Raw genomic sequence first — 26,778 nt, 5'->3', positions numbered from 1 at the left:
CTGTAGCGTAACCGGTATTCTCAACTTTTCTTTACCTTACTGAATCAACATTCAATCAAATATACCCAAGCTATAAACATCGTGATATTTTGTATATCTTTTATTTCGCAATGGATTTCACCGTCGCTATTGTTGGAGCTGGTTTAAGTGGTGAGTGCCTTACATCTATCAATTTCAAATTTGTGGATAAAAAACTATAATTAATGAATTTTAGACAAAAATATAAAACGCTTTTCTTGTTGGTTAGATTTATTTCCAATAAAAATAAAAATCAAATGTTACCTTAGAATTTTCAGAGTTAAATTTAATTCATTTTTCCTATTTTCTTCATTTTTCTTTTTTTCATTGAATAAAACTTTTTAAAAAATATGTGACTTATCACTTCTAAATTCTTGGGCCCAAAAGACTATTTTTATTTAGTTTTATTTTATTTATATTATTACAGTTGCATATTATAGTTATAGTTATATATTATATTATAATAGTTATAGTTATGTATTATATTATAATAGTTATAGTTTTATTTTATTTATTTTATTTATTATAGTTTTCTTTAGTTTCTAAATTAGATTTTCATTACCTTTACATGATTTACGTACTTATTATCCCATTACAGGAGTTGGACAAAATAATGGAAACAATTCTTTACTTACTTATTTCTTCCTATTCCTCAATAAATACTTAGAGAATTATTTTAAAACTTTAGAAGTGTTTAAATCATGCGATTTCACATACATGTCAATAAAGTTTAAAGCTTTTAGAGTCTTGAGGGACCATCAATAAATTACGAGCAAATGTTTTTGAACACCCTTTGCCATTAAATACAGAGATAAACTTGTAACTGATGTCAATTATTTTGGTTATCACATGAAATAATTGCACAAAATTTCGTAAACCTAGCGTAAATATTCATGGAGATATTGGAGATTTTTATAAAATCTAATTTTTTGACCTACGCTTTCTTACTATAACTTCTGAAATATTCAATAAAATTATACAAAATTTTTTGAGTCGTATTTGGTAAATTATAAAAAAAATCCAATTTAAATATTTGAAAAATTTAAAAAAATTCTAGGTAATTTCTAAGAAACTTTTTTATTAGAAGCTCTAAATAATAAGGTTGTTTTTCCCAAATTTCATTTTGTATCATAAAACAAATTTTCATAACAAAAAGTACCTTAAAATTATGGTCCGAATACTGTGATAGTATTCGAAAATACAAAGCTATTTTCAACTAACTTTTTCAAATTTCATTATGATATATTTTTTTATAAATCTTGTCAATCTGATGCAAAATTAAATGTGTAAAAAAACCCTTGCCATTCAAAGCTTTTTTTTTTCAAAATGAACAAAAATTACTTTGAAAAACGCTAGAAAACTTTTTAAATTTTCCGGATGCTTAAACCAGATTTTTTCAATAAGTTATCAAATACAATTAAAAACAAAATTAAGAAGAAAAAAAATTTAAAATGTTTTTTTGTGTGAACTTATGAAATTACAACTTTAACCCCTTAACGCACAGATTTTTTGAAAAAAAACCAGACAAAGAAAATCAATTTTTTTTAATGTACAAGAACACACTTTAGAATAAGGTTTCCATTTGTTGCCGCTTCTGGTTCAACTTTTCTTTTGGGGGAAAATTTTGATATACTGCGTTTTTGCTCCATGGAAAAAGGCTATATTTTATTCTTGAATGAATAAGTGTTATAGCTTACTGTCCTATGTTAATGATAAATATCAATAAAACGTTTTTTTTTCTTAGCTTTCGCATCATTTTCAATTATCGATTATATTCGAGTGTGAAAAATTATAGCAGCATGAAATACAACGCCGCTCGAATTATCTCGAGTGTGCACAGTTTGGCCTGTTCAGCGCGCTCGAGCGCACAAGTTAAGGGGTTAAATACTCATATCTTGTGCAATTTTTAACGAACTTTTTAAAATTTAAAATGATATTTGTATTATTAATTCAAAAATTACTATAAAATTTTGTTTAATTTTATTAAATATTTCTGCAGTCATAGTACTCAAGGTAAATAAAAAAAACTGGGTTTTTTTTAATAAATTTTTTTCTCCATGAATATTTAAACTAGGTTTACAAAATGTTGTGCAGTTATTTCATAGGATAACGAAAATAATTTACATAAATTACAAGCTGTTTTTAATGGCATAGGGTGTTCAAAAACATTCATTCGTAAATTATTACCGGTCCCTCAAACCTGTAAAAGCTTTAAAGTTTATTGATATGAATGCGATATCGCATGCCTTAACCACTTTTAAAGTTTTAAAGTAATTCTCTAATCATTTACTGAGAAATATGAAAAAATTAATAAGTACAGGCGTGTTTCCATTATTTTGCCCAACACCTGTATCTTAGTCCACGTTATAATATAGTGAAATAAGGTTATTAAATATTAAGATGTTATTGGTTGAGTGTGTATTAAAACTAGGTTTACGGGACGCGTCATTTTGACGCATTTCGAGTTTTGTAAGGAAAATTATAAAACCCGTTTGAGTTTTTATTTTATCTCTTGAAATGACTTTTAACCATTGATCGAAGTAAATATATATTGAAGTAAAGCGTTGAAATATTGAAATTTTCTTTGTGTTATACCTATCTCTATGAATATGCGTCAATTTGACGCGATCGTAATTTAGACAAAATTTTGAGTAAACTTGCAAATATCACATCAATAATAAATAGGAATGTACCGACAACGTTATCCGATATCGTTATCTCAAATGAAACAAGCAATTAACAACTGCTGCCAATAAGATATAATAGAAAGAACAAACGCAGAATGTCAATTGATGCCAGAGTGACAAATTTTGAAGGTTTCAGTTGCTTAGTTCGAGTATTGAAAAATAAAATACTAGAATATTTCTTAAATATATATTTCATACTTTCATTATTTTTCTTATAGTATATACGTATTTACATTGCTTTCTAAGTGCAAATATGCCAACTGCTCCGGACACGCCAAATTAAAAAAACGGTAAATAACTACCAAGTAAATTTTTCAAATATAAAGTGTTGAATTATGTAAATCCACGAATTATTTAGAAATAGTGGTGGATAAAAATCTACTAAATTAAATTTATTAAATTAAGAATCACAATTATATGTATTCGTTCATGAGTCAAATTGCCGTGTGTTCGAAGAGATAGGTATATAAGAAACGTCCGTAAACCTAGTGTTAAGATTAGTACCTCAAATAACTTCAAAACAAAGCATGTAAAAAAATTTTCGTATACCATAAAAATATATTAATCATAAAACCCATTTCCATTGATCTCTGCGAATTTTTATTCGCCAAAAAGTCGCATGGTATGGTTTGTGAATTAAGCGAGAAGATTCAGATTTCTTTGTCCATCATCTGCATAAAATTAATAAAAATTATATATTATGTTTTTAAGAATTTATCTTAAGAATATTTTTTAAGAATTTATTTTAGAAGTTAGAAAGGGGTTTAAGTTTTGAATCCCATGTTACTACTTTTTTTTTGCTACATTGGAGGCAACTAAAACAAAGTCAATAGAGTTATAAGGAATTCATGCGTGAAAATTGCAGTTTTCAATTTCATTTTACTCCTCTAGACGAAAATCATTGTCTCATATGTTTTTTACGCTAAATCCAATTAAAAAAAAAGTTAAGTCAATAGAAGTGAATGCTTTGAAGTTAAAAAGGAAAAGTAATCGTAAAAAAAGTATCTGCTCAAAACTATAGTTTTGATACATAAAACCTTCATAACTTCTAAATTATTAGTTCTATCAGCTTGATATTGGTCTCATTTGATTTAACGTGATACAATACATTTCATACAAATCCTCGCTTAAGAGGAATTTTCAAATTTGAGGCATTTTTGAAACTAAAATCGTTTTAAAAATAAAATTAAAATTGATAGATGATTAACATTGATTCCTTTATATGTTTTCAAACATTTCAGTAGTCAGCATCAAGTTGAAATTTAGACTTATGGGGGTTATAAGTCATAAAACTAAGAAATACATTAACAGGTAACATACCGGATAATTTTACATAATTGAATCTTTTTACTTCCGCGTGCAATCTTTTTAGGCTTAAGACATCATGTCTCAAAAAAAAAATACTCAGTTTTTGAAAATCCAAAATTCTTCAAAACTAATGTTTCATTTCAAGATTTTTTTGAAAGATTTTTCTTCCATACATGCATGATATTAAAAAGTGGTAGTATCATTTACTGAATAATTTTAAAGATTTTTGGTAACAGACTTGTCTTCTCTTGGGCAACACAAAACAAATATGTATGTATCAAGAAATTTTAAAACAAAATTCAAAATTATTTTCAAAGTTTATTACAAAATAAATTTTATAAAATACGTGAGTGTTTTGAAGCATTTTTACGTATTGAAAATAAGTAAAATATTTTTTTTAAAAAATAAACTTTTTTGCTTTGGGCAGCTTATTTTCTAGCATCGCTCTTTGTTAAAAATGTATAAAAAATAAAAGGTTTGACAAATTCCTATAATATTACAAAATCTGATACTTAATTGTATTTTTGCAAAAAAAAACATGCATCTTAGCAAACAGGTTCTTTAAAAATAAAATAAAAAATATTCTTTTGCCATCAAAAATGCATTCTATTTGAAATCCACCCCAATGTCAAAAGCATGAATAAGTATTATAAATTTTAAAAAAACTGTATTTTTATGCATAAAAACTTTCATAACTTCTGAAACTTTTTTCCTATTTACTTTTTTCAGTTTCATTAGATTCAGCGTGAACAAAAAAACGAAGAAAATGATGCATCAGTTGTGAAAATAGTAATAAGTCACACGCGTTGAACTGGCGTAAGTCAAAATGTGTACCATTTTTAAAATAAAATTAGAATATTTCTTCCTACCTATTAGTCCTATCGACTTGGTTCGATTTTACTCCATTCAGAGAAATTTTAAAAAAATACATCGTATACCTCATACCTCACTTGTCAAAATAGCAATATTTTAAATAATCCCCTTTCAGTAATATTAAGATGGCGACTCAAGCTCATTTAGAAAGAGGGAGAAAACTTAAAGCATTTCTATAGAACAAAAACCAAAATTTTTATAAAATGCTTTCCCGCTTTCCGCTAATTACTCTAATATTTCCCAGAAAAGTATTTTTAAGTGTCTAGTGGCCGATTAATACAGCAAAAATTAGTAGTTTTAATTAAGTACGAAAGTATATATTTTTTTAATTTCTAGGGTTGAGTGCTGCGAAGTGGTTGTGCGAAAATGGCGCATCTGTTACAGTTCTAGAGGCCAACGATAGAATAGGAGGACGTTGCTTTACAAAACTGGTAAAGTTGGTTTTAGGAGAAATGGATTATATATTTCCTTAATGAATTAACATGTATATTATCAGTTAATATTTTCGTTAATTTATTGAATTATGATTAATTTACAGGATCCTAAGGTGGGATATGTTGATCTTGGCGGATCTTACATTGGCCCCACACAAGACCATATTCTTCGATTGGCAAAAGATTTGGAAGTCGAAACTTATTTAATTAAAGAAGAGGAAGATTTACTTCACTACAATTATGTAAGCGGTGAATTTATAATTCAATTTATTTGAAAACGGGTTCAGAGGCACCAATGATCTCATAACTGTAACTGATTATATATCCTGTTTGTTTTAAAGTCTCTAAAACGTACAGAAATCTTTAAGTTTAATAATAAAAATACCGCTTTTCTTTAGCCACTATTAAAACTTTTCATCTATCTTTTTGTAATATGTTGTAAACATTACAAATAAGTTTCAAATGCTACGCCATAAAAATGATAGGGGTGCCATTTATTTATTAAGAAGAAAAATATTCTATTATTTTATTACTAAAACAATATGAGAAAAATCTTGACTGCATATTATTTCACAAATTTTAGCTCAAAGTACAAACAGCTAAAATTTGTAAAGGGAAATAATATGTCTAAATGTATATCTCTGAAAAGTTCAATACATAGTTCTTGCCTCCACCGGGTTTTAAAACTCAATCTTTCTGTTGAGTTTTAGCTTATAATTATTAAAACCAAATTCGTTTTTAGACCATCAAATGAAATCAAACATATAGTTTTGACAGTTTATTTAATATAAGAATTAAAAATATGCTACAAAAGTTCTTAATCTACTTTTTTATTGCAAGCATTACTTTTAATTTACTTTGCATCGAATTCTTTTCTTGTGTAATTTCTTTTTGGCTGGATTAGGAGTTAAAAACTACCAAAGGGGAAATAAACTGAAATAAAAATTCATTAATTCTTCTAGAAAAAATATTTGCAAATTGGGAAAAATTTTAAGCAGAGCGTAATCATTTTATAAACATTTATTTAACCGTTTTTTGAAATTTCATTCATTATAAAATTTTATTTATTGTAACTATTTTCGTACATTTTATTCATTTATTTAGGGAAGGCGAATTCGATCAAAAGATGATAACTTCAAACATAAAAATCCTTTCGCTGATATGGAAATAAAGTATATTATTAGACTTATGGATAAACTGAGTAAGGAGGTAAGTTTCTAAAAAAAAAATTTTTTCCAGAAGTATTTTTCTGGAAAAAAAAACTCTAAATATAAGAATAGGAGAACACCCTTAACATTATCGATCTATTGTTAATCAACATTTTAGCTCTATTTAGCTATAAAATATCCCTCAGTAGATTGATAGTAAGACATCAATGACAGCGGTCAGTGAGGGAGTGGAAAACCACTTTAATCACCCTGAGAAGGGACCGAGGGTGAGCATTATCTGTCTTCGTTAAACTGTTTTTTCCATAAAGTGCTCAACTTGGCACACAAATCATCTGACTGCCTAAGTGGACGAGCCATCCCCTTTGCAGAGGATCAAAGTTTTGATGGCATGTCCTCAGACCATACTCAGGGATGCTTCCCAGATCGTCACCAATAGCTCATTGAGCAACTCTAGTGCAACGTAAATAAATTATTACTTCTTATATAAGTAATCCCAGAATTCGAAATTCTGTTTTCTAGACACCTACTAGATAGAGGATTAATAACACAAAAAGTTTGGCCTGAAGTTGAAGCGGAAAATCAAAATAATTTTTAAATACACATATTTTTATTTTGAACATTTTCAACGTTTAAAATATGGTAAAACATTCCCAACTATTCCTTCTTATACTATTAAAAGTAATTTATTATTGTCCTTGAGCGCAGCTCTGCAGAATGAGAAAAGTTTCGTTCTCGAGAGTTCTCGAGAAAAGTTTCCTAAAATAAATAATTAATTTTATTTTTTTATTTTATATCAGTCGTTGAACAGCCTACCCAATTTTGGGTTAACGACTGCTAATGTTCAACTCCGTGGCCTTTTAATTTTGAACCAAACCAAAAGGCAAGAACACTCCAGGATCAGTACCCCCAGAGGTCCTGATCTGTTAAGGGAACATGGAGGACTTTGTGACTCGACAGATTTAACGTGCATCAGTCACCATTAATACAAGGAGAGTCTTGACCTGCCTGGGATAAAACCCACGAACTCTTGGACATAGAAGCCAAGTGCCCTACCAACCAGGCTATCCCGGCCAAGTAATTAACATTTTTATTCTATTTTATAACGGTCGATGAACAGCCGACCCAATTTCAAGGGTTTACGACTACTTATGTTCAACTCCGTAGCCTTGTCATTTTTAACGCAATCCGGAAGACAAGGGAACTCCTGGATCGAACATTGGGAGAAATTTGCCTTCGTGGAGGACATTCTGATGGAACTAACCCGCATTTGCGTTACATGGAGAGGAAGACCACGAAAACCTCTCACGGATAGCTTGATGGCAATGGGAATCTAACCCATGATCCGTCTACCACTGAGGATATTTCACGTCAGCACTATGGTCGGTGAAAGCCGGATGCGGAATTCGTATCGACTGGGATTGGAAAGCGAACGCTCTATCCCCTGAGCCATTGCGGCTTAAGTAATTAATATTTATATAAATGCACAGTAAAACATTTTAGTGCGTCTTAACTCCAAAAATGGTAGTAACTATTTTACATCGAAGTGTTGTAATAAAACACCATGCATAACTCTTGGATCTAGTGTTTTACATATATTTAAATATAATTTCTCAATCGATTATGACAAAAAATAGACGAAATTTAATTTTTTTTTATAAAAATTATGCACAAAAACTATAACTAGCATTAAAAGGTTCAATCTTTTGACCGTTCTCCTGACTAAACTGAAGTGACCACATTTTCCAGATTGCTGTTACCCCGTTTTTTTTAGGGTCAAAAATCCAAATCCTTCCGAAAAAAAGGTATGTTAATGCAGGAAAAGTAGTTATTGTGTCTGATTTCATATCTTAAATTATCGTCTGTGCTGAATAATTAGCATACTTAAAGTTACACTCTCGGAACATTGAGTCTCAGCACATGAAAATCCAATCATTACATCAAAAGTTATTCAGGGTGACATCTTTTTTTTTTCCTTCACCTTAGAGTTAGTTTGAAAATAATCTTGATATTTCGAGGGCCTAATCTTATTATGCTAAATAAATAATGCAAATTTTAAGTTGCAAGATTTTACTTTACGTAATCACACATAAAAGCCTACTTTATTAAATAATCAAACATGCATTGTGAGTTAAACATCGGGTAGATTAAAGATAATATTAAAACAAAATTCGATCTAGGCTTAACGGAATGGAAGAGGATTGAAATTATACATTCTAAAATCATTTAATAGAGTTCTCAGAGATTTGAAAATAAAAACATAATTATCGCTATTGTACTATTTAAAAAATGCATTACGAATTTTTGCTTCCATTGCAGAAGGTCTGCATAGAAAATAAAAACCAATTCTCGCCAGCTTATTCCAGATTGTAAACAAACTACTCGCAATATTCTATTTGGCGTTTCGTGAATTTTTGATGTTCAAAAGGCACGAATCTCGATGTTTGCGAGAATGAAAATAATTCTGGTAGAGCCTGAAAGCTTGAGAATTTGATATAGGATTGCTCAATTTTAAGTGCTCAGATTTAAATTACACCCTTTAAATCATATATAAATAAAATGTGAACCCGGAATAAAGTGCTGTTTAACACATTTTAAATTGTTCAATGTTCATATTCGGAGAGATATTACACCACAGTTTTTACTGTGTAAGAAAGATATTAAACATACAAACACATAAATATGAAGGAATAATTATGATTTCATATAAATATATGAGATATTAGGGGCGTTTGAATAAATTATCCATATGTTGAGTTTATAAAAGTAAATATTTTGCTGAATTTTTTACACTTTCTTCATAATATTCAAAAAAAATTGTAATATTTGCCTTGGCCTTGAAAAAAATTTCTATTAAGCAAACTGAAGTCACTTTTTGTACTTTGCAAGTTTTATCCCAACATTTATTATAAGACCATTTAGTTAAAATGTCATTGCGAACCAGTTCTAGAAATTTTGTATTAGAGGGGGTAAAAACTCATTTAACCTATATGTTTAAGTTTGTGCAAATATTTCTTCTTTAAATACTTAAACATTCGGTTTGTGCAAATATCTCCTTTTTTTTAAGATAGTAAGTACATCGAGATTCAAGTTGGTTATGAAAAAGTATCCATTGGAATATATTTTTAGTTTCCATTAAATAAAAAAAAAAATCTCTGCAATAAGCAGGTTTCGATTCTTGATAAGTTTATTCCGATTTATTTATTTAAAATAAAAAGAACGCTATTTGATTTACTTCATTGCTGAAGTGTATGAAGTGAAGTAAAATTCCTTTCAATAATTAATATTTTTTTAAGAAAGTTTTTTAAATTTGGTTTGTAAAGCATATTTGTAAAATTTATTTATAAAATTGCTTTGCTGTATCATCTTCATTTCTTATTTATTTCGAAAACATTTTTGCAAGAGTAAGAAAAAGTAAAACAATTCTTACTTAGATCATAAGTTTAAACTTCATTAGAAGTTTTTTACTATTTAGTTTTTTCTCATAATTAATACTTTTTATTTAATTTTTAAGGCTTTTTCTTGCTATTTATTGCCTTATTTATATATTTGAACAAGAACAATTGGCAATATTGCAAAAATGTTATTAATCCTTTTTTAATATACTGTCTTATTTCTCTTATCTTCATTTTTTCGGTCTGTGTAGATTCCTTATGATTCCCCATGGAATTCCCCTCACGCTGATGAATATGACACCATGACTTTTAAGGAGTTTTTGGATAAAAATTGCTGGACAAGGTAAATCTATTTCATTTCCACCCTGTAAAACCCATAGTGTAATATTTATTCTAATTTGATGTTAAACAATCCCACAATTTATGTGAAGGAACATTTAATTGTATGTTAACAGCAAATTGAATTTTCATAAACATTATAAAAAAGTTTCATGTATCTGAACAATAAAAATGGTAACAACTTATTTACACCAAAGTACTGTTTCACCAAGTGTTCCAATACACCTGAATTAAGGATAGTTCCTGGTGTAGTGAAACAATTAGAATGATCGTTATTAAACTCTCTTTATTGACAATTTCAGTGATATTTATGGGATCTCTCCGGTCCCAGAGTAAACTCGCAAAAAATATCTCTGCATAATGAGCTGAATGAAAAAAGAATTCTAAAAGAATTATGAAACAGCAGCTGTCGCCATAGCAACGCGTGCAATGACGACGCATGCGCACTGTTTACTGTTACTCTTGAACAGATATGACAAGCATAAAAATCTACTTTTAGGTAACAATCTAAAGCAATAATCAAAATTAGGATGCATTTATACACTATTTCTTAAATTGAAATTTTTTAATCAAGCATACACACGACACATACAGAATAATAATATGGATTTAAACAAAACCGAAGTGCATAGAACAAAAATGTTATAACAATATTTTATAAAAACGAAAGATTAATATAAATCTTACGAGTACATAAATATCATTATTATACGTCTAAAAACAAGTGGAAATTTAACTCAAATGGATAAAATAGAAATGGATAAAGTGGAAATTTAATCCACCTACCGCATCACTATGGAGATAATTCTTGAAAAAATTAATTAAAATTTTAAAGGTTATCCTTCGAAGAAATTAAGGACATGACATATTAAGAGTTTTTATTGAACATTTGAAAAATATTTAACCAAGAATATTTATTTAATTTAAAAATAGGTTTTTCAATACCCGCCAATTACAAATCATAATGTATTACAAATTATTCTTATCAAAGTGAAACTCTAAACAAAGTTTTAAACCAAAAACATACATTTTATTATTTGTTTAAAACTATACATATCTTATTAAAAGATATTTTTTTTGTATAGGAACATTAAGAAACACTCAAAAATTCTATAGTATACAAAATTATAGTGAGCAATATATTTAACAAAAGAAACTTAATTTATAAAGAAAAAAAAGTTCGTTCTAAAAAACTCGTTTCTAAAAATATTAGTTTAAAGATAATGAATAATTTTATATACGATAAGTATAATTACAATAAACATAAAATTGTGCATTAAATTACCGAAATAATTTAAATAGCGAAATATATTAAAAAAACACAAAACAAGTAATATTTAGTAAAATTATCCAGACCACAGTATAAATCAAACAAATTTTTATTAAATTTAATTTTCAAATACTTTATTGAAAAATTTAAATAGTTTCAGAAACCTGCTGATATTAAATCGAAAGATTATAGTTTGTTTGTTTGTTTTTGTCACATCGAAGCTTTACTATTAAACAAAAAAAAATTAAAACGTTTAACTAATATCTACAGATTTTTAGAATCCGAAACAAAAAATATTCTGAATGTAATTAAAAACCAAAAATTACAAAACGTTCTTGCTATAAAAAAAATTCTAGTAATATTTAAATTAAAAAGTTGGAGAAATAAACAAACAAACCTTGTTTTTACAGTATTAAAATTTTAATTATGATCATACCTTTATTTACACACTTAAAATTCTAAAAACCATTTTTTATTAAATTTTTGTGTACTGTTTTCATTATACAAAAGAATACAACTAATTATTCATTTATTAATTTATAATAAATATTTCATTACAGTTTGATTCACTGAGAAGGTTTGTTCTAAATTAGAGTTTAAGAGTTAACACAGTTTAACGATGTAAGCATTCCCTTATTTTTCTCAAAATAAAGTAAAAGTACTAACAGTAGAATTTTAAACTCCGTGCTTGATTGTTTTAATCAAAAAAAGAGTAATTTTAATTGGGAACTAACGTACACAATAATAAAAATCACTTATTCCATTTTACTTATACAAATCCGTAAAACAAGCTTATTGTATAGACTGTCAGTGGTAACATCACAATTGCTTAACAAGACGTTGCAACGACTTTGTATTTATATTCTGAAAAATATTATACACCGTTGCAAGGTATGCACCGTTGCACCTTGTAATCCTCCGCAGCTGCATATAGTTCCGTTTTATTTCCTTATTAAATTATACAAATATGCTTTCAAAACAATATAAAACCTTTTAAAATTTAATCACATCAGACAGAAATTTAATTCGTGCTATCTTTTACGATATATATCATAGAATTATTAAAAAAAGTTATAGTTTCGTAGCCTTATTGAAATAAGGAGAACATTCGTTCCTGAAAAAGGCACAACTACATGACATTGCAAGAACATTGGATTTGATAGGACCACTAACAATGGCGCGTCTTACTTGCCTTAAAAAAATCAAGTACGAGATTAAAAACTTTTGCTTTTGTTTCGCTGTAAAAGAAAATCGTCTGCAAAAAACAATATATACGTTTATTTTTTTTCGGACGCATGCCCTCGCGGGTTAACGGAAATGGTTTGTTGATTCAATAAATGTTAGTAGTTGACACCCTACGATATAATATATATTGTCGTTTTATTTTATTTTGTACAGCATTTGTAGCATGAAGGAGTGAATAATGATTCTTTGTGATTTATTGTTCTAAAGCTAAGATTTATACTTCATTTTAATCAAAATTATTGAATCAAGTTTGGATTGCGTGAATTTATATTAGTGTTTCGAAATTTTTTCATTTTGAACATTTATGTTGAAGCATAATTGTTTTTAATCGACTCCAAATTATTTATTTTATATGTTAGTTTTATAATGCGGAAAGAAGATTTCGGTTTTATTTTTATTTACCGACTTTAATTTCTCATATAATGACTATAAACTAAGAAAATAAAAATATCTGCATTTCTAACGCTTTTCGCAATTTGTTCTTTAGTTCAAAAAGAATAATGATACACGTCATTCATATAAATATGTATTTTATTCAACATTAAAATGAATATAATAAAAAAAACGGTAAGAAATCAAATTATTTAAACTAAATACTAACAAAACTTTGCAAAATGTATTTTTGTCTTTATTAATAAACAACATCCTCATCGAATCAACATCTATGCATTGAATAAAATGAAACAAATGATCGGTCAGTTGTAAAGAACTTCATAAATTCTATTGAAAATAATAAAAGAAAACTATAAACTGAAAAGAAAACGATAAACTCATCAATCTAACTGACAGTTAAAAATCTTGCCGTAGCTTGGCGCTGAAACCGTTTGGTACACTGTTGCCATTTTGGCTCGCATCCTTTAAAAAAACTTGTAATCTTCTTATATGCTCTAGCATTAGAGTGAAAACTATTTATATTTCTCTGTGGTCAGCAATACGCAGAATATTAATACGCCAACTTGTTTATAAACAACCAGTTGGCGCTGAGGTCTTAAGTTAGACGGTTGTGTATCAGTAGTCTTCTTCTCTAGTTGAGAGTATTCCTTTAAGAATAAAGGAATATTTCAGTATCACATCGTGAGCCGTGATGACTCAGGGGATAGAGAGTTCGCCTTCCAATGAGGTGAACCGGGTTCGAATCCCAGCGATAGCAAGTCGATACGAATTCCACATCCGGCATGCACCGGCCTCAGTGCTGACGCAAAATATCCTCATTGGTAGACGGATCATGGATTAGAGTCCCTTTGCCGTCAGGCTAACCATGGGAGGTTCTCGTGATCTTCTACTCCATATAACGCAAAGGTGGGTTAGTCCCATCAAAAAGTCCTCCACGAAGGCAAATTTTCCCCAATTCTCGATCCAGGAGTTCCCTTGTCTTCTGGATTGGGTTCAAAATGGCAAGGCTACGGAGTTGAACATTAGTAGTCTTAATCCCAAAAAATTGAATCGGCTGTTCAGCGATGGTTATAAAATTAAAAAAAGTATCATTTCGTGTGATTTTCTGGCCAATAAGAATGCGACGATAACAGTGAAAAACAAATTTATGTTACTAAAAGTATATGTTAGATAAAAAAATCGATAATTATTTCATTGCCTTATATTTTAGCTATTTCTATTTGCCTTTAATTTTTTAGCGCTATTTTTTTTTTTATATTTTCAGATAATTTGTTAATTCTTGCCTTTCTTGTAATTGTTTCCCTTATAATTTTTAACAAATCCTCCAAACTTTTTTTTTGCAATTTAAATTATGATATTTCGACCTTAGATTTGTCATCAGCTCCTTTAACACAATAATTTACACTCATTGTCATAGTTAAATCTATTATTGTCGGGGTTTCTTTCATAATAAGTGCACTTTTGAAATTTGGAACTCACTCGATTACTATTGACATGAAAAATATTAATATGACAGGCAGTGTCATTACCTGTCATTAATTAATGAGTTAAAAAGCAATATTGGATGATAAATATAAGATTCTCCAGACTTCACTGAACTAAATTATATAAGAAGTATGTTTATATTATTTTTTTTTATTTTTTAGTGAAGCCAAAACATTTTTTAAGAATATAATGAATTTGAGCATTACATCTGACCCATATGAGGTATCGTTTTTGAACATGCTATTTTACACAAAACAATGTGGTGGATTTAAGAGATATATGGGTACTGAAAACGGTGCGCAGGTAAGAACAACAACTTTTCTTTTTTTGGTGCCTGTTCCCTTATGAAAAAATTGAGGTATAAATGAGGTACAAACGAGGTATATTTTAAAGGTATAAAAGGACGTTGTNTTTTCTTTTTTTGGTGCTTGTTAGTCCCAATAAACAAAGCGTTGTAAACAACACGCTTTTAACCACAGCCCTGTGATGCATATCATGTCTTGAAAATTTTACGTTTTACGAGTAAAACTAGCTTTTTCGAAAGTGGATTACTTTGGCCGAAGAATGCTTTAATACGATTCCTTTTACCGAAAGCCTTTACAGTAAAATCTGAGAGCTACCAAGCCACTTTGGTAAATCTTAAATTTCCCTGGTAAAAGCTTCTACCATACTGGCTTGGTAAAATTCCGAAGCATGATTTAAAAGGATTCTATTTCGGTACTTTACCAAGCTTTTGAGGTAAAACCTAAGAGTTACTTGGTCACTTTGCTCGATCCGGGTTTTTATTGATAAAGAATGTAATTTACAAGACTTCGGGCTTTTACAGTAACACATGCACTAATTATTATAAAAAAATTTCCTACTTTGAAACGTTATTTACATTTCAATTGAAGAAAACTGCATGAAAATAGTAATGCATTTATTTTAAATATTTTCTTTTATTTTATTTTTAGGAAATTTATAAAAAAAAAAATTACAATTTTGCTCTTGTTTATACTTTTTCAAAAAAAATTTTTTAAAAGTAAAAAAAACAAAATTTATAAACTTTTTTTAAAAACAAAACAGCAAGAAACTCACGAAGAGAAAGTGTGAACACTTTTATTCAAAATAAACACAACTGGTTTAAATGTTGAAGCATATTATTTTAAGCTATAAAAAGTAAACCAAAAATTAGCCAAATTAAAAACATCAATTTTTTTAAATTTTAAATATTTGTTAAAAAAATAACTCGCAGTAGACTTTCGGGCAATTTTTTTAAACTCAATTTTTTATATTTGTGGTGCACCAGTATAAAAAATTCACAATAATGAATGCATTTTTAAAAAAGTTTTAAAAAAATAATTCCAGGATATCTTTGAAATTAATATTATTTCCAAAGAACTGCCCTTTAGTTAATCATTAAGTATGAAAATAAAAATATAAATAATAAAGTATTCATTTTGTTTTAATCAAATTCAGCATATCAAAAATAAACCTTTTGGCAGCTGCAAACCATTCAATACAATTTGCCACCCAAAAAGTATATGATATCCAAAAAACTAAAGTTTAAAATTTATGAATAGAAAATTTCAAAAAAAAAATAATTCTTATATTATTTTGCTCAATACTTTGAATTCTTTTTGTAACTTTAAACTAATTATTTAACTTCATTTTATTTCATAACAGTCGTTGAACATCCGATCCAATTTTGAGTTCACGACAGCCAATGTTCAGCTCCATAGCTTTGTAATTTTAAAACTAATCCAGAAGACAAGAGAACTCCTGGATCAAGTATTGGGAGAAATTGCTTTCGTGGAGTCTTTTTTTATAACAAATAATCCACATCTGACGTTACTTGGAGAGGAAAATCACGAAAACTTTTCATGTTTAGCCTGATGGCAAGAAGACTGTAACCACTGATCCATCTACCGCTGAGGATATTTTACGACAATATTGTGGTTGGTGAGGATCGGGTGCGGAATTCGTATCGACCAGCCCACGCTGGAATTCGAACCCAGTTTACCTAATTAGGAGGTGAGCGCTCTATCCCCAAAGCCACCACTGCACAAACTAATAATTTGAAAAGTTAGTTGCTAAAAGTTGGGCGTCTAATTTTAACATTTGCAGTTGGATATTATTTGTTTGTATCATAACTATGTTTTTTACGCTCTTAACATCTTAACAACGTTTAAAATGAATCATTTAAATTACTCGCTAATAAAAGGGATGAAATTATAGGAATTCATGTCCTCATACTTTTCAGCTAGATCAAATTTTACACTATAATAGTAAATAAAAAGTTGGGAGAGCCTCAAAAAATAAGGCTAACGTAAACATTAACAAAGAAAACAGCGCGACAAGGTAAAATTAAAAAAAGTTGACATTAAATTTAGAGCTTCTTGGGGTGGATTGTTTTACATGACTGGGATTTTATTTTCACCAGCATGTGTTTTTAATATTTTACATGATAATAATTTAAAGTATTTTTATGTTCGTGTTATGATTTACTTATTATTACTGGCTTAGCGACGATTTTAATACAAATATGAATACTTAAAAAGGACGCCATAAATAACATATATTTGCTGAAATCGAACGACAAGAGGGCATCTTTTGATGCAGTTTTTGTAACCGATTACTTGAAATTTTGTGGCATTTATGAAAGTTTATTCGAGGAAAAATAGAAAGAAAATATTTGACCAACGGGTCATCAGTAATCCGGATAATACGATCAGAATTGTTTTCTTTTTTTATTTCCCTAAAGCTGCTTTGTAAAAACTAAAATCAAATTTTCTATTTATTCTTTATAAATATATTATTAGGAAAGAAAATTCAAAGGTGGATCTCAACAGATATGTGAAAAACTAGCTTTGAAAATTAACGCCTATAAAGGTAAGTAAGCTAATCCAGACCAAATCTTTTATGACTCATTCAATCCCAAGGATATTATACATATTGTTTCCTTACAAATAAAGATCAAATGAGAAGAACGGTGTGTCCATGAAAACTGATTCTTAAAAAAAAGAACAATTTTCAAGGAGCATAGGAACTGTTTTTTCTTATCACAGCCCATTTCCACTGCGTAATAACTCTCTTGGAGAACCGATTTAGCATGTTATTGATTTTTCAAAACTAAGTAATCCACAAAATTCATCAGATAACGATTCAATCGTCCTTTATGGGGAAAATGGACTTCTCTAAGCTGCTTTCCTCCCTTGATTTCCCAGCATGGAATTATTTAATAATATTTTATGCCATTTGGAAAATTACTTTATTTCACGCTTGTTTCTTAAAATAATTCTTAATTTTTTAAAAAATAAATATGACCCTGTTTTAAAAAGTGTCTCTTATTAAAAATTCTATAACTGACCTGTAACAAATTTTCCTAATTTTGCCATATTCTAGATTTAAAGCATTTTTAAGGCGTATTACATTTCAAGTAAAATGCTATGTTCGAATCCCGAACAAGGCATTCATTCTCTGTGCTATCTGTCTTTACTGTGGGAGCAATGTTGGCCCACTTAATAGAGTGCCCCTGAAAGAGTGACCAACAAATATACCGTCTTATACCTGAATGACTAGTGTCAATTGGTTGGGCATTGGAGAGAAAAAAACATTTCAAGTATAGTAGATATGAGATGCAATTAAACCAATTTATATATTGTTTTAGGTTCGCAAGTTATTACAAATTCTCCAGTCATAGGTATAAATCAAGAATCGACAGATTATGTCACGATAACAACCCTAAAAGGAGAAACTTTTAAGGTAATTGTTAGTATTAATTGCTCTTAAAACATCTTACGAAAATATCGTAATATTTCCCAAGGTATTCACATTTCTCGTAAATATAAATAAAATGCGCAATTCAAGTTACATTGCTTCTAAATTGTTCTGGTGCTTCCCAAAGCGATTGCTGAAAAAAAAACTAAAGTTTTCTTACAATTAATTTTTAAAAAGAATATTAGCCTGACGATGCATTTTAATTAGAGAACAAAAAAAATAGTGAATTGCCGACAGGCGAGTGCCTATTTCACGAAACTAGCTTCAAACATTTTTCATAAAGTTGGCATTTGCATAAAAAATTGATCCTGAAAACTTGCCTTAAGGAAGAAAAAAAAACTAGACGTTTAAAAGGTTTGGGGGACGACGACTTTCTTTCTGTTTATTCAGAGAACAATTTGAATTTCATTATTTTTATTTTGTGACATAGTTTGATTTCAACTAGCCTTTACTAATTTATTTTGTTCTTCTATTTCAGGCAAAATATGTCATTTTAGCTTGTCCTCCAGTGGTTCAAATGAAAATTCATTTCACTCCCCCCTTACCCCCTTTGAGAAACCAACTCCTGCAAAGGCTTCCAATGGGCACTACTTTCAAAAATATACTCTATTATGAAACTGCATTCTGGAAGGAAAAAGGTATATCTAAATTAAGAATCGAGGGGAAAGTAGCATCTGATTCAGTATTATGTAAATTTAACGTCCGATTCGATTCTGTTAAACTCGAATTAAATGTAATTTAGTAATGACTCGATGTAATTAGATAATTTTTAGAAACGTTTATTAATCTATGGAGTTAAAATTAAGTTTAACGAAAGAAAGTTAAATTAAAGAAAAATGAAAAATCAAAGTTAAATGAAAGAAATTTTTGATACTTTTTATGTTCTTTTTATCGCATGATAAGTTAATAATATGAACAAAAATGATAAAGTATTTCAATCTAATATACTTTTTTAAAGAATTAAAATAGTTGAAAAGCATTATGTGGATGCAATTATTAAAATTTAGAATAATTTTAGAATTGATTAAGAGATTCGATTATTTTGTCAAATAGTATGAAGTGGAGATGGCTCCTTTCCGCAAACTTTAAATTAATCCTGATTTTTCTTTTTAAATATCTAATTTTAATCATATTTTTAGTATTCGTAATTATTTAGGTAGTGACTCTGGTTCAACGGCCAGAATTGACTCGACTGTTAAATTCCTGTAATTACTAAAGAGGTGCTTTTTTACTGTCTGACAAACTATTTAAGAGCACTTGATATTTTGAATCATGTTTACTTGGATAAAAATTATCCAGACACATAACAGATAGGTTGAGACGTGTTTTTCAACCTTTTCAGGTTTGTGTGGAACTATATACATAGAAGGAGGTGATGAACATCCTATGTATTTAGCAATGGATGACACAAAACCTGATGGTAGTTATCCTGCACTTATAGGGTGAAAATCTTTCATTTCTTTTATCTTTTTTCTCTTCTAATCATATTACAGGGTGATAAAATTTTATATACGGACTACGTGACTGAACAGAAAACTTGGAGCCTCAAGCGAAATGAATGACATCCGCTGATAAGGTTTAATAGAATTTTTAAATTATTGTAAATTTCATAAATTTCATTTAATTCATTGTCTAAATTTTAATTTAGTTGAATAGGAGGAGCAAAGGTATTTCGCAAGTTAGGTGTAAGAAATGACGACTGGGTGCAATTTTCTAAGCGCCAAATTTAAGTTTTTCGATGCAAATTACGGCTGACGATCTTGATCGAACCCAGTTTAATCAATTCCTTCGTATTTACTTTCTTTTTGCTATATTTAAAACGAATTTTTAAACTAATATAGCTACTTTGCTCTTCTGATTACTATCCTTTTCACTGTAACTTCTTTTAGCGCTTTGTTATCTGAAGAACATTTTCTGAAAACCTTACTGCTCAGAAATTAGGGAGATGCTTCCATGTCAGTATTTGTTTGAGCCACGCCAACTTTTTTTTCCCCTCCTAGGTAATGATCTACGTCATGCAGGCATTTGAAGGGCAGATTTGTTGGCCACTTTTCCAGGGGAACCTTATCAAGTGGGCCAACGTTGCTCTTTCAGTAAGGACAAATAGTACAGAGAATTAAAGAACATCCAAGTCTTGCTCGGGATTCGATCCCAAAACCTTTCTGGTGAAAGGGCTGACCCCGATACAGTGCAGTAGGCTCACCGCGGCAACTTAAATTGCCAAATTGCACTTCCGGTACTTGCACTCCCAATTTAAACATAATGTATACATATGTTATATGTATGTTACATAAGCTTTAATATGTTATTTCTTTATCCAAATTCTACTTCTTAATTTATTATTCAAAATTAAATGGTTCCTCACATTTTATTATTCACACATGGCGTTTAAATTCAAGTATGTAAGAATTGGCGCTTTAAGTTTTTCCCTTTACTACGTGTGAGAACCATATTATTCCCTAGATCTATTTAACGAACCAAATGTAATTACTAATATTTCCCTTTTGAATTGAGGCGTAACTTATCATAGAGACAAACTTGTGTTACTTTCTCTAAAATAAAAACTCAAGTACACCCATTTCCCGGGTGCGATTTGAAGCTCTGCCAAACTAGAAAAATAATGGAATGAAAAATATTATGGGAAAAGGCAACGACTCTAACTAATTTAGCAAAACATTTATTAAATAAACACAGTACAGGACAATTAAACAAATGGTGAGGCCATCTGCCTCGTGAGCAATCAATCACCATTTGCTGCACTGGAAGTATTTAGTACAAACTGTGGTACACAATGGGATGCGTAATGAGATGCGTAAAGAGGGAAAGAAAACTTCCTTTATTTGTATTAAACAATGTACGATCCATGTGTTTTTGCTGCTTGGCCACCCAGTAATATGTCATGTTTATGTAAGACATATATGATTTTTGCTTTAGTTCTTCCTATCCTGTTATGTTTTTTTTTTCTTTCTTCTGAAATCTTGGCGCCCATTTTGGTGTTATTACCCACAACGAAAATCACCTTTGATTAGGGATACATTCAGAAGATATGTCTTCATTGCGTTTTTTTAGTTTGTTTTTTTAGATAAAATTTAATGCATATTTATCCACAACAAAAAAAAACCGAAAACTTGCTTTAATAGAGAAAGTATCGAAAATAATAATATTCGTTCATTCATGAGGAATGGAATTAGATGGAATAATCTAAGGAAAACTTAAAAATAAATCTAAACATTTTCTTTACGGTATTTTTAGCCATGTTATTTTAAAGAAAATGAAAAGTTTAAAAAAAACATCTCCAAAAGTAATTCAATTGAGCAAGGGTTAAGGTATTTTAAAATAGTTGTGTATATTTTCTTAGTTTACGTTAAATAAAATTGAAATTTTAATCTGGCTGGAAAAAGATAAGAATTGTGCAGAATATAAATTCCTGATAAAAAAAAAAAAGAAATAGATTCTCCATTACTTGAAAACTTTGAGTTACTCTCTGCATTTTATTTACTTTCCCTTTTATTCTTTTGTTTTTGTGAGATTATTTGTTTAATTTTAGTTAAGGTTTAATCACGTGGCTTTTTACTTCGGAAATGAAACTGAATTCAAAAGATAAAAAGGTTTTCGAATTTCTTTCGAGTTGCCGAAAAGTTTAAAAGATATTACGAATTTAGTTTGTTTTTCTATAGATTGTATTAAAGATAAATATCATTTTAAGTTATAAGTTTAAGAGTATTTCTCTAATTTAAAAAAAATAATCGAAATTTAATGATCGTATATCTTTTATTTTCTTCTTTTTTTTCAGTTTCATTCCTGCAGACCATTGTCGTAGCCTTCTTGATTTAACTCCTGAACAAAGGAAAGAAATCCTTGCCCGAAGTTTAGCTCAAGCAACTGGTTTAAACGAATTTTTACACGTACGTAATATCACTTTGTTTCTGATTAAATTAATATTGCCCACGCACAAAAATACTTCATTTAGTATTTTCTGTGTATAAATTTTCTTTTTATGGAAAAATGATAGGAAATTTTTTTTCAAATTAGAAGTCTTGGAAAAAATATTTTTTAATTGCTTTCAGCACACTCGCTAATATTTATACAAAATTTTTAAAAGTCAATGAAAAATATTTGCATAGTTACGGTATCATTTGAACCTTGAATTTGTATTTTTTTTCAAGATTAATGACAATTTATAAATTTATGTTTATTTGTTTCTGTAAAAAAAATTTGCGTTCTATAATCAAAGTCCTTTATTCATATTTTTGAATTCTTGTCGAAAATGAAATTTGAAAAAATTGTGTATTATGGGTGGTGAAAAATTTTAGAGCACTATAAAAAATATTTACATAATTACGGTATTATTTGCATCTTGAATTTTAATTCTTTTTAAGATAAATTTATGCTTATTTATTTCAGTATACGATTTTTCACTTTTCGCTTTCATATGCACACTGTTCTGCAAAAAATATCATAATTTTTAAAATTCATATTAAAAATATGGTTTGTAAAATATATTTATGAAAGGTAGTAAACTAATATTTGATCGAGGAAGATCAAAAACGCTATCGAAATCTACCGAATCACTAGTGAGAAAGACGAATATTTTGATTGTCTGATAAAAGTGTTTTACTGCTTCAAATAATCATCATGTAACTCCTCTGTTTCCACAAGGTAATCAAACAGGATTTGATATTTCAGTCTCACTTTCCGCAGTAGCGATTCATTATATTTCATTATATTCCTAGTTTGAATATCAATTTTCAGCCGCTAATGTTATACTTTTGTGACTTTATTTTTGATGAGGATCTTAAAAATATACATTAAAGGTGGTCATTAAGTAAAACCTTACGCATTAACTATTCTGAGAATTTGTTATATTTCACTACGAAGAATTTAAGTACCAGAGAAATAAATTATTTATATATTTACGAAGATTAATTGGCAATTTATTTTCATTTACTTCACTAAGAATTCTTGTTAACTTGTACAGCCTGTTCATTACGAGGAGAAGAACTGGATGGCAGAACAATATATCGGAGGTTGCTATACAGCTATATATCCTCCTGGCTTCTTTACTAGATATGGCAGGTAATTTATCAAGTACTTTCTAAACATTTTCTACATAGTTTCGGGTTACATTTTACTCTTTATCTACTGACCCGTCCCGAAAATATATTCTAGTTAGTAGTTAGTTTATTCTTCATTTACTGACCCCAAAATCATTTTCTAGAAAGTAATTTACATTTTACTCTTTATCTATCGACTCCAAAAACATTTTTCTAGTCAGTAATTTATATTTTACTCTTTATCTATCTACTCGAAAAGCATTTTCTAGATAGCAATTTATATTTTACTCTTTATTTATCTACTCTATCTAAATTTTCTCTTTATCTACATTTTCTAGATAGTAATTTACATTTTACTATTTATCTATTGACACCGAAAACATTTTCTTGACTGTAATTTACATTTTATTCTTTATCTATTTACCTCAGAAACATTTTCTCTACATTTTACTCTTTATTTACTATCCTGAAAATAATTTCTAGATAGTAGTAAAATACAGACCAAATTATGATTGATTTGTAAGCATGCTTTATCTATTAAAGAGTGACCTCTAACATGCATGGTTTTTTTACTTCACGCATTTACAAATATTTTATAGATGCATATAAAATGTGCATAAATATGTAGTAGAGGGTGATAATACAAAACACCCTCTTATTTTACGTTGTGTTGTTAGGTGTTGATAATATAAAACACCTTCTAATAATTTTTTTTCAAGAATTTTTTTTTTATTTTCATTATTTTACGTAGTATTATTTTCCTTCGAAGAATGAGATTTTTAAACTTATATAATTAAAACTAATGTTTCAAATTATTCTGTTTTTAATTTTCTCGCAGACTAAAAGTCCGTAGTCTTTATTTATCTTTATATGCACGTTCATCTGATCTGAGGTATATTAGACTATATATTAGATATATTAGCTGAGATGTATTAGATTATATAACTATATTAAGCATTACATTTCAACTGAACTTTTCCATATATTGTTTTGAAACAAAAGTTATTATCCTTTCTTGTGAATTATGAAAGGCAAATTGATCCATTGATTCATTTTTTCAACTACTTGTAGAGCACTCAGACAACCTATCGATAGACTGTACTTCGCCGGCACTGAAACTGCTATTTATTGGTCGGGATACATGACTGGTGCCGTTGAAGCTGGTGAGAGGGCGGCTAGAGAAATTCTGCACAGTCTGGGGAAAATAACGAAGGACCAGATATGGATAAAAGAACCAGAGTCCAAGGTTTTTATTCTATAGTATTCATCATAAAAACTACTGCTTTAAATCAATTTCTTTACACAAAATTTCGAGACGTGTATTTATATTAACTCTCATAGTAAAAAATATGCATGTTGTTATTGTTGTAGTTCATTTACGTCGCACTAGAGCTGCACAATGGGCTATTGGCGACGGTCTGGGAAACATCACGGAAGATGATCCGAAGACATGCCATCACAATTTCGATCCTCTGCGGAGGGGATGGCACCCCCGCTTCGGTAGCCCAACGACCTGCACGCGAAGTCGAGCACTTTACGGTAGCACAGTTCAACGAGGACCAATACCGCACACCCTCGGTACTTACGCAGACTGATCCAAGTGGTCACTGACAGTGGTCCGCACACTGACAGCAGCCAGTGATGCTTGACTTCGGAGATCTGCTAGGAACCGTGTCTTAACGATCAGTCCACTGCGGGACGTAAAAAATATGCATAAATAAACTTATGATTGGAACGATAGTTAACTTGCGTTTCAGTAATGCAATCCTTTGAGTGAATTTCACACCTCCAGTTTAATACGGTTGTATAATCCGCCTGAAGAATCAGTACGCAAATGTGCTGAGGCACTTATTAAATCTCTGCGAGGAGTGATATTCCATCGTCTAGTGAATTGTTAGAACGTATTTGCAGCTGAATCATTGACAACATCGTTTGAGCAGTTTTACTATGTAACTCTAAGATTAAGTGTTTAGATTTTAGTGTATTGTAATCGCAGGTTCTTGAATAACTCTTGGACATAAATCTGAGACTTTATCAACCATAAATGACTTCAGCCTTTAAGCCAATCAGTTTTCATATTTCAAACTGCCATTCTCCAAGTAACTGTTAATTGCTCTATCTTACAAAGAAAGGGAACCAAATATAGCACAAAATTTTGATATCAAAGAAAATCTTTCCTTATTGATTTTTACTTGCTGTATCGGAAAATGTTATTTTATTTGAAGCAACTTGTAGCGGTCCCAAGGTATCCTCTCCTACTCCCTCCATTAAAAAAAATGTTTTGAGTTGCATTTAACTTGAGGAAAAAAGAGTACAACTGAAGTACCTTAATGTCTCGAGAGAAAGCACTCGAATCTTTCATCTAACATTTCTAAAATAAATAGCTCTAACACTTCTCAAATAATACTTCTTGTTCGTTAGGTAGTTATGTTATTTTCTAGTGAAAATGCTCTACCGAGATGTTCCTATCGTAAATAAAGTTTCAGTAAGAAAATCTTTTAATGTGTCTTATTTGATTTTTATAAAAAATAATAATTAAAAGAGACATCTTACGTGGGGATAAAATGTATCTATCTTTTTATGTGGCATTTTTTTACATCAGCAGATAAGTTACTTAAACCGTGAGTGCTAATTTAAATGCATTAGTCACATAAAATATGAATGCAGAGTTTTCACGCACTTTAATTTATTGTGGAAATAGTTTGGATGGCTTAAAATATTCAATCTTTTTTCCATAGCAAATTTATGAATTCAAATAAGACGTAGTTTAATCAAAGTATTTAGAAGTGGAAAGAAAATTTCATAGATTTGTGCCAATATGATATAAATATCGCAATGTTGTTCTTCTTTTGCAGGATATTGTGGCGAAACCATTTACATATACTTTGTCAGAAAAGTATTCTCCGTCTGTTGGACAATTTCTGAAATGGTTAGTTTTCTCGGGCATTTTAGGAAGTGTCACAGTCGCAGCAGTGTTTGTAAAACGTTTCTACACATGAAATTATAAAATCACATCTCACATTTTACCCTTACAGTGTCAAAAAAAGATCTTACATGTAGTTGAAAATAATAAAACATTTATAAAACTAAGAAAAATAGCTGCTCATTACTGGCTTCTGTAGTTTAAATATTTTCGCTTTATCTTTTTCCGTAATTTTATCATAAAAGTGTTCAGTGATTGAGGACTATATTCATAGTTTGTATTAGATTACTACAACAGCCATTGTAAAAAAAAATAGTGATCTGTCTTTTCCACATTTATATTCCATTCATCGTAAGCACGCAATTGATTTCATCTTCCTTTGATTCCTGTACATTTTTCTCCTTAAAAGCGTCTCTACTTAACTCCTAT

The 26,778-nt window shown here is 29.3% G+C and overlaps 1 protein-coding gene across 1 annotated transcript; it reads left to right on the top strand.

Annotated features, from left to right (window-relative positions):
- Window positions 1–26,522, top strand: LOC107443357 (amine oxidase [flavin-containing]). The gene is made up of 14 exons (XM_016057202.3): window positions 1–150; window positions 5,223–5,317; window positions 5,425–5,562; window positions 6,425–6,529; window positions 10,133–10,224; window positions 14,775–14,916; window positions 17,415–17,484; window positions 18,263–18,357; window positions 18,851–19,010; window positions 19,715–19,814; window positions 22,166–22,277; window positions 23,351–23,448; window positions 24,498–24,672; window positions 26,282–26,522. The coding sequence occupies exons 1-14, from the start codon at window positions 111–113 to the stop codon at window positions 26,423–26,425; spliced, it is 1,566 nt and encodes a 521-aa protein (XP_015912688.2). The 5' UTR covers window positions 1–110; the 3' UTR covers window positions 26,426–26,522.
- The last annotated feature ends 256 nt before the right edge of the window (window positions 26,523–26,778 follow it).

Source organism: Parasteatoda tepidariorum, chromosome 1, assembly GCF_043381705.1.
Source record: "Parasteatoda tepidariorum isolate YZ-2023 chromosome 1, CAS_Ptep_4.0, whole genome shotgun sequence".
NCBI classification, from domain to species: Eukaryota; Metazoa; Arthropoda; class Arachnida; order Araneae; family Theridiidae; genus Parasteatoda; species Parasteatoda tepidariorum.
The sequence above is the reverse complement of the archived record's forward strand: the minus strand, read 5'-3'. Positions and strand labels throughout refer to the sequence as shown.

What these genes read in the sequence shown, in the direction of transcription:
- LOC107443357 (XM_016057202.3), top strand. Translation starts at nt 111, where the DNA reads ATGGATTTCACCGTCGCTATTGTTGGAGCTGGTTTAAGTG. An exon ending in TAAAAGGAGAAACTTTTAAG is followed by an intron (nt 18,358 to 18,850) that starts GTAATTGTTAGT and finishes CTTCTATTTCAG; the next exon opens with GCAAAATATGTCATTTTAGC. An exon ending in AGTTATCCTGCACTTATAGG is followed by an intron (nt 19,815 to 22,165) that starts GTGAAAATCTTT and finishes CTTTTTTTTCAG; the next exon opens with TTTCATTCCTGCAGACCATT.